General features: G+C 40.5%; 1 protein-coding gene across 1 annotated transcript in view; it reads left to right on the forward strand.

Moving 5' to 3' along the window:
• LOC100525452 (zinc finger protein 474) overlaps positions 1 to 6,563 on the forward strand; it is a 136,530-nt gene extending 129,967 nt beyond the window's left edge. Inside the window, exons 8-9 of the mRNA XM_021084681.1 lie at positions 3,115 to 3,295; positions 6,048 to 6,563. Coding sequence (XP_020940340.1) covers positions 3,115 to 3,295; positions 6,048 to 6,199 — 333 coding nt within the window. The 3' untranslated portion in view covers positions 6,200 to 6,563. The remainder of the gene's footprint in view (positions 1 to 3,114; positions 3,296 to 6,047) is intronic.

The following is a 14,951-nucleotide window of genomic DNA, read 5'->3' on the forward strand; positions in this document are numbered from 1 at the left end:
CTTCCTTTCTGTAAGTGATATCACCATCTTCCCTGTTATCTAGAATAAACTATTGGTGTTCTCTTGGACCTATCATTCTCTTATCCCTACGAGAGCCATGTGTGCTCAAACTCTCACAGACATGCTACCCTGCTAGTCCTTTTAGTCACTTTACAGCCAGATTGACTTTCCTGAAGTAAAATTATATGTTATTTCCCTGCCTAGAAGCTTATCACAAAACAAAGCAGAATCCAGATCTTAGCATGACATTCATGGTTGTTCAGAGCATGGTTAGAGCCTACCTTTTTGATTCTAGCTCTTTGTGCTACACTGGGCATAAGGCAAGCTGAATTATTTGCTCCTCTCTGTACTTACCTTCAAATTCCTGTCCTTGGGGCTATGCTCATGCTCTTTCCTCAGTCTACAATATCTTTCTCCATCCCTTCCTGGCTGTGTCATCTAAAGTTACCCATTCTTCAAATGCTACCTCCTTAAAACATTCCCTGAGCTTTACAACTGGAAGAAACTTTTCCATTCTCTGAATTTAATTACATTTTAGTAATATAGCCATATTACTTTCTTCAGTTTAGTATTTATATGAAAAATTTCCCATCCTTTTACTCATAATCTGTGTCTTTATGTTCATACAATATGTTTCCTATAAAGATCATACAATTGGGACTTGCTTTTTTTATCTAATCTATAAATCCATGCCTTTTAATTGTGTTCTTTGGTCCATTTATATTTACTGAAATTATTGGCATATTTAGAATTGTCTACCACCTTGGTGTTTTAATCACACTTCTTCCTCCTACCTATTTTTTGTTCATGTGGGCGGAAGGTGGGTCCTATATTCCTCTTTTCATATCTTTCTTTGGGTGGTAGTTAACTCATCAATCTATTAAAAACTATTCTTTCTCCCTGTTGATTTTTTAGTTATTCCTCTTTGTATGACTTTGTGCTTTATTGGTTATTATACAGATGAAAAATGAACCTTTATCATATCATATTCTACATTTAAAAAATTAGTCCAAGAAAAATCTAAGAATTCTATAACAATCTGTTTCCAACTTTTAGTCCCTATAATTTGTGCTCTTTTTTGTTCTAGCTTTACATTTATAGACTATAAACTTCATATTCTTTTTTCACTATTTTTCTTTAAAGAGCCCATAGTCTAAAGTGATATGTACAAAAATTAAGAAAAATTTTTAAAGATTGCTTTAATTTATTGACCTATTTGTGTTTTTTAGTATTTCCATTCCTTCTTATAGAACCAGATTTCTAGCTGATATTTTCCTTCGTCATTTAGAATTTCTTTCAGCATTTCCCATAAAGCAACTCTACTGAGGACAAATTCTTTCACCTTTTATCTAGTTAAAGATATCATAGTTTCACCTTCATTTTTGAAAGATGTTTCTGCTTAATATGGAATTTTGAAATTACTTTAATATTTTTCCTTTATGCATTTAAAAATGTAATTCCACTCTTTCCTGTCCTTCATTTTTTTCTGATGAGAAGTCACCTGGAATTCTTCTCATTGCTTCCCTATTCTCTTGTATGTATTGTTTCTGTTTTCTCTGACAGCTTTCAAGCTTATCTTTGGTTTTTAGCAGTTTTTTTTTTAGCATATCTAGTTTTCTTTTCTTATGTATCTTGCTTGAAGTTATCTGAGCTTCTCAGATATTTCATTTTTAGTTATATTCAATGCATTCTAGGCTTTAAATTCCCCGATGGTAAACTTCCCCTGCCTTGTATTTAGTATAAGGCCTGGAGCCAAACATCTCGTCTCAGTTCTTCTGCCACCCACTTAGACTCCTGTGGACCCTACATGCCTACAACAGAGAGGGAATCCCTCTTAGTGCTGCCACGCCTCCTTCAGCAGTGCACTGCTCTTATCTGGGTCTAGGTCATGGCCTAATTCTCCATGATTACCCTCACATTGAGGCAGGCCCTACGTTCCTGTCTTGGTGAGGTTTTCTCTCAGTGCTCCTGCCTCTCTTCACATTGGATGGTCACCCCATTACTAGGAGTAAGACCTGGTGGGCAGGAAAGCTTTTGTACACAGTACCTGTGTGCTGCACCTCAGAAGGTTTCACACTTAGCTCTCCTGCCCTTTTCTTTGTGGCAGACAACTTGTGTTGGGGTATGGGAGGTTTTCTATTGTGTCTGCTGATCTACCCTCAAACTGAGGCAGTCCTTTTAGTTCATTAATTTACCTTGCAACCTGGAGTATCCAGTAATCAAAAAATAAAATATTCCGTAGAATATTTATTTGCTTGTTCTTATTGTTTAGGTGGGAGAAATGTTTCTTGTAACTTTCGATATCCTAGCAGAAGCAGAAACTCCCAATTGGGTTATATCTTTAACTCTTGCTTAGATTTGGTTCTCCCAGAAACAAATGTTAAGAAAAGGATATGGTTCAAGAATGGTTTTTTTGGGGGGTGGCAGGGAGTGATCTCAGGAACCCTGATAAAGTAGTGGGATCAGAGACAGGGAAGAGAAGGAAACTTAGTGTGTTAATAAGCAACTATGGTACAATCTCACTGGGGACTTCTGGAAGACGATGGAAATAGCCAGAGTGAGGAAGCTGTGTAAGTATTCACCACCTCCCATCTGTAATTGATTAGTTGTCCTGCCTGTAGGTGAAGTCTATGCCAGATTTAAAAAGACAGAGAATCTCACAGGTGCAGCAGAAAGTTGTTAACACAAGGGAAAGATAGAGGGCACAGCCGTATTTGTTATAAACACTCTCTGTGACTGTCATGATGTCTCAGGCATATTGCTGTACTAGAGCCTGATGTTCCTGAAGGGTGGTTCATACCTGATTTCTCTTTGTAGTGTCTCAGCATGGGGAAGAGTCCGGAGACAATCTATCAGTATTTATTAAATGAGAAATGCACTTTATAAAGTATCAATATGTAGAATTCTGATTAGCTCTTCTTTATTTCCTATTCTCTTCCCAAACAAACTGAGGAGTCAGATAGTGTAGTTTATTCTCTTCACTGCCAAAAAAAAAAGTTAAACTTACCAGAAAGTTTAGGCTTAAAAAAAAAATTGATTTGCCTATCTCATTTAAATATGTGATAATTTAATTTTCAAGCCTGAACTTTAAAAGATATTTTCCGTTACTTGCAGCCAACCATGATAAGGCGTCCACCAACAGTTGTTTGCTACATTTGTGGTCGTGAATATGGAACAAAATCAATTGCGATCCATGAACCACAATGTCTGAAAAAATGGCATAACGAAAACAACTTATTGCCTAAAGAGTTAAGGAGACCAGAACCAAAAAAACCGGAAGTCAGGACCATAACTGGTAAGTTTGTGGGGGAAAAGAATTTGCACGTTGAAGAGACTTTTTTCTCTAAACCTAAAAGTAGTGGTACTCTTTTCTTACTTGTTCAAACAACTGAAATCAGCAACGTGCACTGCCTTGTCTATAGCCAAATACAACAAATGGTTCCAGAATGTCTGCTCAAAGTGTTGTCTTCAGATGCTGAGACAAAAAGATACTGCATCTTGGCATATTGTACAAGAAGAGGGACTCACTGGAATTTACTCTATTTCTCAGATATTACTTTCATATAGTATCAAAAAAACTACTTAAAAAACACGAAGCTTAAAAAAACCTTTGAGCACAGCTGGAAACCTGTTTTCCAATATGACTGTGTCTTAGTTTTCATAAAGCAGGGCTACTAAAGAGAAATACTTACAGGGTCCACCAGTTGGGTTATACAATTGCATAAATTCATCCATGTGTGAAAAAAGGGAAAGTGGGGGCTATGAGGAGCTGGAGAACACCACCTGTCCTTAAAAGGACAGTGGCCACCCCGTTCCAGCTGATGTCATCATTAAGAAATTTAGCCTTAAGTTTACCGTGAGGATATTTTTCAGTAATAGAAAAGAACCTGGAAATCTTGACGTCTATACGAAATATCCAGATTTTGGTAAATTTGCAATTAATAGTCTGTAAAGCACTGCACAAGCCCTATGAAGCTGGAACATCGAAAACTGCCGTGTGTGGCCTCCTGTGGAGCCTTATGCTTACTCATGTAGGATGAGATGAAGTAGTACAGAGAATGTTTGCCCTGCAAACTCAGATATCGTGTTTCTACCCTTGTCATTTTCTCCAGTCGATCCCCTGATTCTCCTCAAAGGAAAACCATTCTTGGTTTTAAGAGAAGTATCATTCGATTAATTGATTCTCTTTAGGTAACCATAGATTTATACATCCAGAAGGTCCTTGGAGGTCATTTAGTATCAATTTGCCCAAAACACTCTTGTTAGAGATAGACCCAAAAAGAGTTTTTTTTAAACAACCTTTAGAGTGGATTCTAGATTGTCATGATCAAGTTCTAGAGGCTGCTGGAACCTAACTCTTCACAGTCCTTGCCAAAAAGAGGACCCTGCATGCAAGTGGGAAAAAAAGCTCAGGATGAAAATATTCATCAATTGAATTTAGAGCATTTGCTCACAGAGCCTGTTTACCTCTTTGAAACACTTCTTCCCAGCATTTCTCATTTGGTGTCAAAAATATGTTCCCTTCACTTCTTATCTTTATCACTTTCTCTGCTTGACCACAATTACCACAGTTATAGAAGAGGTGAGAGAAATAACTGTTTTGAAAGCCCTGAAGTGTTCACTCTTCTGTTATTGGTGACAGGTGGATAAGGCAAGTCCCATAATTGCACTTTCCTGCAGTTTTCCTCTAGGTGCCATACTATTGTTATTTCTGAAGGTACCCTTCCTTTCTAGGCAAAGAGAATTCCCATTCCCCTTTCCATCCCATGGACTTACAATAGTCATAGAGTTCCAATAACTCTTTCCCTAGATCCAAAGTCCAAATCCTAAAATGTTTAGAAATGTGATAAATCATCTTCAAGTGAGAATCAGTGAAAACTCTGGAGTTTTTGAGTCCATATTAAAAAATTCATATGAGTAAGGAGAAAGTCAGTGCCATTCTTTTTTCAGCTGTTTTTAAAGCACTCAAAATATACATTCCTATCCTACATACTAAGTAATACTTGCTTTATCCAATGGAGAAATTTTAGGTTGTACTGTTGTGCTGAAGTTTAATTTCCCATGGAGGAAAAAAAAAAAAAGAATACTAGTAGACTTGTTAAAGAATCTAAGGTTTGCTATGGTTGTGTGAGCCATTAGATAGAAGTTATATGAGAACTGGCTGAGCTTTAGTGAAGAAATACATGCTGTGAAAATAATTTTTGTTTAAACTTTGTGATATATTTTTGAGTGCCTGGCTACATTTTGTGGGACATATCTTGGGCAATTTTAAGACATAGTTAATTTAATATGCTGAAGCCATTCTATTTAAATAAGGTTTATTAAAGCTAAAGTTCACAGTGTTTCTCTAAAATAAAGCCATATGCCTTTTTTCCAATGCTCTGCCAATGAAGATTGTACATTTCTCAGCTGTCTTCCTTGTTTTCTTAAGGACACTTCTTTTCATCAGATTAACTATTCTGTTTGCATTCTTCATTTTAATTACTTAAAGAATTTCTGAGTTTATGGCCATAAAGAGATGATAAATTTTTAGGATATAATTCATCTTAAATTCACTCTCAACTGTCAGTTTTGGCCTCTAAAAACATTCCACTGAAGGATTACAGAAGAGGCAAATACAAATACATTTTCTTTTTCTTTTGTTAGCTTATATTTAGAATGAACTGAAAGAAAGCCAAAAGTTATATTTGCAAGATAATAATGTATAAGCAAAGATGTTAATAATTAGTGAAGAATGCATATCACAACACATAAAACAATATCTTTCCGTTTTTAAAGCTGAGGACTGAAAAGCCTCTGGTTCATAGCTAACTGTTCTCAACACTTAAAAGAGTGAGCAGCACATTTTTTTTTCTTTTTTGGCAAAAGTAATAGATTTGTTTAAAAGCCTCAGTCAACAGGTATTTCCTGAAAATATTTTCCATAAAAAGTAGAGCATGGTTCTCCAAAATGAAAACTGATCCATTTTCCCATTTTCTTTTTTTCTTTCTTTCTTCTTCTTCTTCTTCTTTTTTTTTTTTTTCTTCTGTTTTTCTTTAACTTTTCAGCCAAGGGTTTCTATGATCTCGATGCCTTAAATGAAGCCGCTTGGACAAGTGCCCAGAGCCAGTTGGTTCCCTGTTATATTTGCGGGCGTACCTTCCTGCCAGACAGACTGATTGTTCACCAACGATCCTGTAAACCAAAAGTCGCCAAGTAAAGCCTTTTCTCCCTACGAAAGAGTTACAGGAATTACATCCTTTTTGAAAAAGCTGGGCTATGGTAGGGAAGCAAAAAAAAGGAGGGAAGGAGAGGAAACAAGCAAAACTGGAATTAACCAAAGGCCGTGGAGCATGGGTGCTTTGGTGGCCTGGCATGACCACTATGTCACTGCTTTTAACGAGCAGCTTTGTGCGTGTGTCTAGACACACCACGGGCCTCGCCTGTCACACGGTTGTCGGGGAGAATCACACGTGGTCGTGCCTCATCAGAGCTGGCATTTTTAATCTCCAGGAAATTTCAGAGCTGATTGCTGCCATTTTTCTTCTGGTCTGTTTTCCCAAACAAGATCTTGAGCCTCACAATTAGGACTTATTATTCACTGAACAGAGGCGTGGTGGTGGGTGGTGACTTCAGGCAACTCTTTGGTCTGGAGAAAAACTGGATTCCCTCCCATCCCTGTGCTTTCTGAAATAACGTGCCACTCCCTGCTTTTTCTGATCCAGGGAAATGTTTTTAATTGAGTTAGTGCCTGGGAATCATCTTTGCTCCATAAAATGATTCAACGGGAGGGACGTATAAAAAAGAGCACAGGGCCTAAAGTACTGGGACCATACCTAACACGTACTCCCTTACCAACAGCGACAAATGCTACAAGGAAACTTGAGCATCAGTGCCAGTGTCATATGCTGGGAGTTTGGTGGGATGTGATTCGTCAGATGGGTGGAGGCTAGCTCCCTCCTCCTATAGAGGAAGTCCAGCAGGAGTTCTCTTTGCCCTCCTCGGGGCTTATAGGTGCTTTATTGTTGAGGTCTAAAGACTGCCAGGAAGTTCTTGGTCTCCCCACCCAAGGCCCCTGCACAATAAGTGGGTTGTGCAGCTGCTCTGGCTTTGAGAGTCCTTGAATGTGTATTCAGAGAGGCGGGGCTCTCCTGGGAAGAGGCCAGGGCCAGGGAGGTTCTCTGCCCAGGAAATTCTGCTCCCCCAGGCAGCGCTGCTTTGCCTGGGCTCCTAGCAGTTTTGCTTGAGATTTTTGTTCACTTTATGGCTGAATTTCAGGCCCATTCTGGACCCATCAGGTTCCTGCAAGCCTTGCATTCATGACCTTACACAGCACAGTTAACTCCAAATTATGCAAGCAGATTTATTTCACCTGGTAATTTTGTCATATATCTGCATATTATAAAAGGTTAGGCTACAATAATCATGCTAATTATTCTGTTTTTCCTTCCTGTTCCAAAGGGAGCAAGAGATGAACTTTTTAAATAGCCTTTTATATATCCCCCAATAAGCATCTTGTAAAAGACATAGCCTTTAATGACATATAGTTGATGGGTTAGTTCTTTTGTCATTAACAAAATGACAATAACCTCTCATATGCAATGAGTGCACTGTGAGTCAGGCACTGGGCTTAGTGCTTCCTATTTATCACTTTATGTAAATCTCACATCAATCTACAAGTAGATATTATCCATACTTTACACATGAGGAAACTGATAGACTAAAATAGTTAACTGAAGGCCACACTGAACTTGAGTTCAGGATTGGAGTAAGAAAACAGATTGGTGACTGTTGGACTTCCAAACCCACAACCTTATTCCCTGCCTTTTGTGCTAGATATCATCCTTAATAAGGTTAACTACTTCGAGACCAATGATCCAACAAACGTTTAGTAACCAAGGCAAATGGGAATTTTAGCATGATTTCAGTTTGACTCCTGGTCCGGGTTTATCTATATCTGGGCTAAAAACAAACGTTTGGACTGCATTGTATTTCAGAAGCTGCTACTGCATTCTATAATGTTTGGAAGTCCAAATAGTGAGGGAAAGAAAGAAGTTCTGGCTTTGACTTTGGAAATGAGTGGCTGTTTGTGGTCATAAAGAGAGATTCTTGGGTGCTTTGCTTTCAAAGCAGGAGAAAAACAAAGCAACTTTATCTGTAGGGGTTATTAAATCTGGGTTCTTAAAGTGGTTAAATAGTTCTTTAAGAATCACCTCCAGGAGTTCCCGTCGTGGCGCAGTGGTTAGCGAATCCGACTAGGAACCATGAGGTTGCGGGTTCGGTCCCTGCCCTTGCTCAGTGGGTTAATGATCCGGCGTTGCCGTGAGCTGTGGTGTAGGTTGCAGATGCGGCTCGGATCCCGCGTTGCTGTGGCTCTGGCGTAGGCTTGGCAGCTACAGCTCCGATTCGACCCCTAGCCTGGGAACCTCCATATGCCGCGGGAGCGGCCCAAGAAATAGCAACAACAACAACAACAACAACAACAAAAAAAAGACAAAAAAAAAAAAAAAACAAAAAGAATCACCTCCACAGGGAACAGCTTGAGATACATCAAGGTGCTGGCGGTGGGGATTTCTCTCCCACTTCCATCTCAGCCAACAAATCTCGAGCAAGCTCGGTTACAGTGACATCAACCCAAGGGTTCCCATCTATCATCAAGGCAAGTCATCAAAATCTCGCCATGAACAGGAAAGAGCTTACCTGCTCTCTGCCAACCACCGTCCCCATAATCTGTTTACATCCATGCAGATATTTGCACTCTAAAAATAATAATACTAATTTATTCAGCAATGTTTGGCACATCCTGGCCATGGTTCCTATAGACTGTCTCCTCGGTGATGAAGAGCAGACCCCAGATGAAGGTACTTGGAGCTCAGACCCTCGCTCACACAGTTACAGGTCTGGGATGTAATGTTATTGCAGGCATCGGCAGCAATGTAATTCTCTCTCTCTCTGCTCTGTCAACTGGTGCTGCATGATCTTCGGTTGAGTTTCCTTCTAGCTGTGGTTATGAGAAGCATTCCAAGATTTCTTGCTGCTCATTTGTACATTGAATTCACATCAAAGTTGCAGGGCATGTACGATCACAAGGGATCATTGGAGACAGAGCAGGCCTGTCCTCATAAGGGGTGTGGAGAGGAAGACTCTCCTCCTATGAGTAAGCAGGGACATCTCTCACAGCTGTGTGGGAGCTTCTCAGGTGGCCTTGGAAGTATTTACAAGTGGGGTCCCAGTATCTCTAAGGATGACTCCCAGGTGACACTGTTTCAGCCTGGGGAACATGAGCCTGAATCTCTACACAAAAAAAGATGCTGCTACAGGGAGTTCCTATTGTGGCTTGGTGGTAATGAACCTGACTAGTGTCCATGAGGTTTTGCTCATGGATTCGACCCCTGGTCTTGCTCGGTGGGTTAAGGATCCGGCATTGCCTTGAGCTGTGGTGTAGATTGAAGACTTGGCTCAGATCTTGAGTTGTTGTGGTGGTGGTGTAGACCGGCAGCTAGAGCACTGATTGGACCCCTAGCCTGGGAACTTCTGTATGCCGTGGGTGCAGCCCTTAAAAACAGAACAAAACAAAACAAGAAGCTGCTACTCAGGGAACTATATCTAGTCACTTATGATATGGAGCATGATGGAGGATAATGTGAAAAAAAGAATATATATGTATGTGACTGGATCACTTTGCTGTACAGTAGAAGATTGACAGAACACTATAAACCAACTATGATCAAAACATAAAAATCATTAAAAAGAAGAAGCTGCTACTGACAAGCAGACCCATTTGTGAGCAGGAAAGAGAAAGAAGGCAGACATACAGAGTGGTCCACCTCTGAAAACCTGCAAACAGCTCTTTGTCTCTCTGCACATATCTGCTCCTGACATTAGCAGCATTTCTTTTTTTACACCTCTGTCTATACCAACTCATATGGCTTTAATGCCATACCAAGTCAGGACAGGAAGTTCAGCCCTTTCCTTCCCCAGTCCTGACCAGGCCTTTCCCTCCTCTGGCAATGGTCCACCTTCCTTTATCATTTATTATTTCTCTCCTGACTCTGTCTGGCCCACATGAACAGCTGTGCCTGTTTCTGCTGCCCTGCCCACTCTCTGCAAGCACCGTGGTCAGAGATGGAGACAAGGTTTTCCGGCACTTGTAAGAAACAGCACACACGAAACATGGTCAAGTTTCCAGCAGGGGCCAAATTGGGTGGTGTAGAGAGAATGTACACCAGGAAAAACACTGCTAATTTAGCAAAGAATGGTACACCTTTATGCTCAGTTCTTTTACATTTGTGTTATAAAAATATTCAATAGGTAACACTCAGACGGAAAAGTGTGATAAAGTCTTATGTTCTCTATACCAAGGCTAACTTAGTTCTTAAAACCCCCCACAAGGTTGAATTTGAATGGTACAAGCTTCAACTACTATTCTTTTTGGGTATAAGAGGAAGGTGGCAGGAAGAGGTGCTGGGAGCACAAGAATCCAGAGTATCTCTGATAACGCCTTTTTTTTTTTTTTTAATGGCCACACCTGTGTCATATGGCAGTTCCCAGGCTAGGGGTCAAACCAGAGCTGCAGCTGCTGGCCACGAGCATGGCCACAGTAACACCAGATCCAAGCCACATCTATGACCTACATAGCAGCTTGTGGCAACACCAGATTCTTAACCCACTGAGCGAGGCTAGGGATTGACCCTAAATCCCCATGGAGACTAGTTGGGTTTGTAACCTACTGAGCCACAATGGGAACCCTGATAATGCCTTTAATTTCTACTTCTGGAAACATGAGATGAAGCTAGCGTGGATATAAACCAACTGCAAGTAAAAAAATCAAACCTGTCCTAGGCTTCCTGGGGGCTAAATTCCAACACTGATTCACCCTGATGATGCTATAGACCAATAGTTTTGAGATAATATACTTCACTGACTCATGTGTTAGGCAAAATACTGGTCCCAAAGATGTCAATACCCTAGTCCTCCCAACTTACGAATATGTTACCTTACAGGGTAAAAGAGATCTTGCAGATGTGACTAAGGTTATGGACCTTTTAAAAAAAAAAAGTTAAAAAAAGAAAAAAAATTCTCTTGTGGTGTCGCAGGTTAAGGATCTGGTGTCACCACAGTGGCTCGGGTCACTGATGTATTGCAGGTTCGATCTCTGGCCCTGGAACTGCCTCATGCTACAGGTGTAGCATATATATATATATATATATATATATATATACTTTTAATGGGGAGGGTATCTTGGATTATCTGGTGCACCCAATATAATGATGAGCCCTTAACAGTGGAATGAGAAGAAAAAAGAATTCATGAGAAAGGTGGCAGCATAAGAAGGATTCAACACCCTCCTGCTTGTGTAAGGCCAGAAAGAAACCTCTTGGAGTTAAGGGCAGCCACAGCAGACAGCCAGCAAAGAAACTGGAACCTCAGTCCTAAAACCACAGGAACTGGATTCTGCCAACATCCTGAATGAACAAGGAAACAGATTCTCCCCTGGATCCTCCAGAAAGGAATACAGCCCCACCAACAACTTGTTTTTCTTTGGTGAATCAGGGTTGAACTTCTGACCTACAGAAGTATAAGAAAATAAATGTGTGTTTTTAAGCCACCAAGTTTGTAGTGATTTGTTAGGGCAGCAACAGACAACTAATAAAAGAAGTATCTACAGACAGACCTCGGAGATATTCTGGGTTCAGTTCTAGATCACCTCAATAAAATGAATATCACAATAAAGCAAGTCACACAAAATTTTGGTTTCCTAGTGCACGTAAAAGTTAGGTCTACATTGAAGTCTGTAAGTGTGCGATAGTATTATGCCTAAAAAAGCAATGCAACACACCTTAATTTTAAAGTGCTTTATTGCTTAAAAAAAAAGGCAAAACAGTGAAAATAGTAACATCAAAGATAATTGATCACAGATCACCATAACATATAATAATAATGAAAAATTTGAAGTGGTTAATGAATTACCAAAATGTGATTCGGTAATTCACACAAGCATAAAATAAGCAAATGCTGTTGGAAAAATGGTACTGTAGACTTGCTTATTACAGGGTTGCCACAAAGTTTTAATTTGTAAAACAAAACAAAAACACAGCATCTGAGAAGTGCAATAAAGCAAAGCACAATACAACAAATTATGCCTGTATGTGGCCTAGGGTAGGACATAAAACCCTCCTATTGATCAGAGAAGTAGAGCACGCATATTCATACAGGCCAGTGGCCACCTTTGCTGCTTCTATCAGCCAGAGGGCACCATTACCAAAGTCTGTAGGGGCAGAGAGCCCAACAAAAGTGGTTCCAAGGTGTGCAACCTCTGAAATACATAGCTATTTCACAACATGTACAAATTCTGGATGCAGATTTTTAATGCAGTTTAATTATTTAATTTTAATGTCCTGTTAATATTTTAATCACTAAACTAATTTTGTCACATGTGCACACTTTTTTAAAAAAAATAATAAATGGACAAATGCAGTTGAATTATTTGGCAATTGACTTTCTGTGCCAATGACTCCATGACTTTGCCCTTCCCACATTTCTGTCCATTCCATGAACTGTGGAGAGGAAATAACTGCATAATCTGAAAGGGTAGACAGTAATTGGTATAGGGATCCCTAAATAAGGTTCTAACTGAAAAATATCAAAACACCCAAACACTGAAAGTGCAAACGTGAGTCAAACATATCTCATCATTCTCTGATGATCTTCACCAGGGCTTTCCTAAGGAGCTATGTGCAGATCTAAAAAGTAGGCTGGACCATCACATGTGCTTAAAGGGTAGGGGAAGGGCACCGAGCCAAATTATCAAGCAAAACATTTACTTTCAGGAGTTCCTGCTGTGGCTTGGCAGATTAAGAATCCCACTAGTATCACAGGGATTTGGGTTCGATCGCTGGCCTCACTCAGTGAGTTAAGGATCTAGTGTTGCCTCAAGCTACAGTGTAGGTCACAGATGGAGCTTGGATCTAGAGTTGCCCTGTTTGTGGTATAGGCCAGCAGCTGCAGCTCAGTTTGTCAGCCACCTGACATTCACACTCAGGGGTTCATGGGAGCTAAGGGTTCATGGGAGATAAGAGTTGAATGAGCTATCTCTTTCAGGTGAAATTTTATTTTATTTATTTTTAGGGCCACACCTGTGGCATATGGACATTCCCAGGCTAGGGGTCCAATCAAAGCTGGAGCTGCCAGCCTACACCACAGCTACAGCAACGTCAAACCCGAGCTATGTCTGTGATCTACACGTCAGCTCACGGCAACCCCGGATCATTATCGCACGGAGCAAGGCCAGGGATCAAACCTGCACCCTCAAGGATACTGAACCACAAAGGGAACTCCAAAATGGTTATTTTAAAAGAAGTTTTTAAGAAGTATTCTGTCTCTATCCAGAGTAATGAAGTCCGCGTGGTGGAATTTTAGATACAATGTTGGAGTGGCAGTGAAGAGGGCATGGGGAAGAGCCTCTCCTTGGCCTTTAGGGACCCTCGTCACACCACACAGACCTCAGCTAACTCCACATCTGAGTAGAGACACCTCTGGCAGGGTTTCTTCTTAGAACTTATATTAAGGTAGTGTAAGTGGTATAGCAAATAGACCAAAAACCTAAGGACTTGAGTAAGACAGAAGCTTATTTCCTGCTTTTAAAGGAGCCCCAGGCAAGGGAAGAAATTATTGTGGCATCCTTCCTACAGTACATCATTCAGGGCCCCAGGTGGAGGAAGTCTCTGCCATTTTCAACTTGACACACAAGTTGCCCTGGGAGGTCCTCTCCTGTCAGCTCAGCTACAAGGAGAAAAGACTGTGAATTTACCCATTTGGCCTAGAAGAAGTGCTTATCTTTCCACTCGTATTTGTGCGCTAAATCTCAGCCACATGGCTGTACCTGAGTCCAAGGAGGTGTATGTAGACACTGTGTTCTCACTACAATAACAGGAGGAAGAGGTGACTAGGGACTGGGGGGAATAATTAGGAGTTTCTGCCGTGAGCTCAAACATAAATCTATTCCTGGCTTCCTGTTAAAATTGTTGTTTTCCCAAACTGACAATATTTGGGTCTAAACCCTAGAGAAGTGGTTCTTGCTATCAAGACAGACAATATTGGTAAATTAGGGCAGAAAAAAGATGAAACTTTAAAGTTGTAGCCATTTTCATATACCAGGAAGGAATACTTCATTCAGTATTTGAAGGAAAGATTCTACTTTCTTGTGTGTGTATTATTTTTTTGATATGCAAAGTTCAGTCCTGGTTGAGTCTCATAAGGGTCATTGGGGCAAGGAATAATATTGCAGGAGTTCCCATCTTGGCTCAATGGAAATGAATCTGACTAGTATCCATGAGGACCCAGGTTTGATCCCAGGCTTTGCTGAGCAGGTTAAGGATCCAGCGTTGCCTTGAGCTATGGTGTAGGTCACAGATGTGGCTCAGATCTGGGGTTGCTGTGGCTGTGGCATAGGCCAGCAGCTACAGCTCTGATTTGACTCCTAGCCTGAGAACTTCCATATGCCGCAGGTGCAGCCCTAAAAAGACAAAAAAAATACATATCGCAAAAGATTGTGAATGCCATGTTTATAGTGTATAGAACTTCAACTTTGAGGGATCATTATTAGGTTAACTGGTTTTTCATGCTCTGGTTGGAGTTTGACAGAAAAGAAATTGGAGTTTGGGGTTCAGAACTAGGTCAAGGGGAATTCCTACCTATGTGAGGAACTGAAATCACAGCAACAGGCCAGCAAGACGGCAGATAGGGGGCGCCCTACATTGGGACAAGGGTGGTGACCTTAGGAGCAACAGCACTGTTGCTGAATTTTAAATGTCCTTTCTCTTTCTCTTTTTCTAATTCTAATTCTGTACGTTATCTTCAAGTCTTCACTTTGCCTTGTTGTAACCTGGGCTGCAGTGTGGAGTGGAGTTCAGAAAGAAAGGGAGCCGATGTCTGCATATGGACAACCAGACCAAAGAAGCCCTTGAAACTGC

Source organism: Sus scrofa, chromosome 2 (assembly GCF_000003025.6).
Source record: "Sus scrofa isolate TJ Tabasco breed Duroc chromosome 2, Sscrofa11.1, whole genome shotgun sequence".
Taxonomy (NCBI): Eukaryota; Metazoa; Chordata; class Mammalia; order Artiodactyla; family Suidae; genus Sus; species Sus scrofa.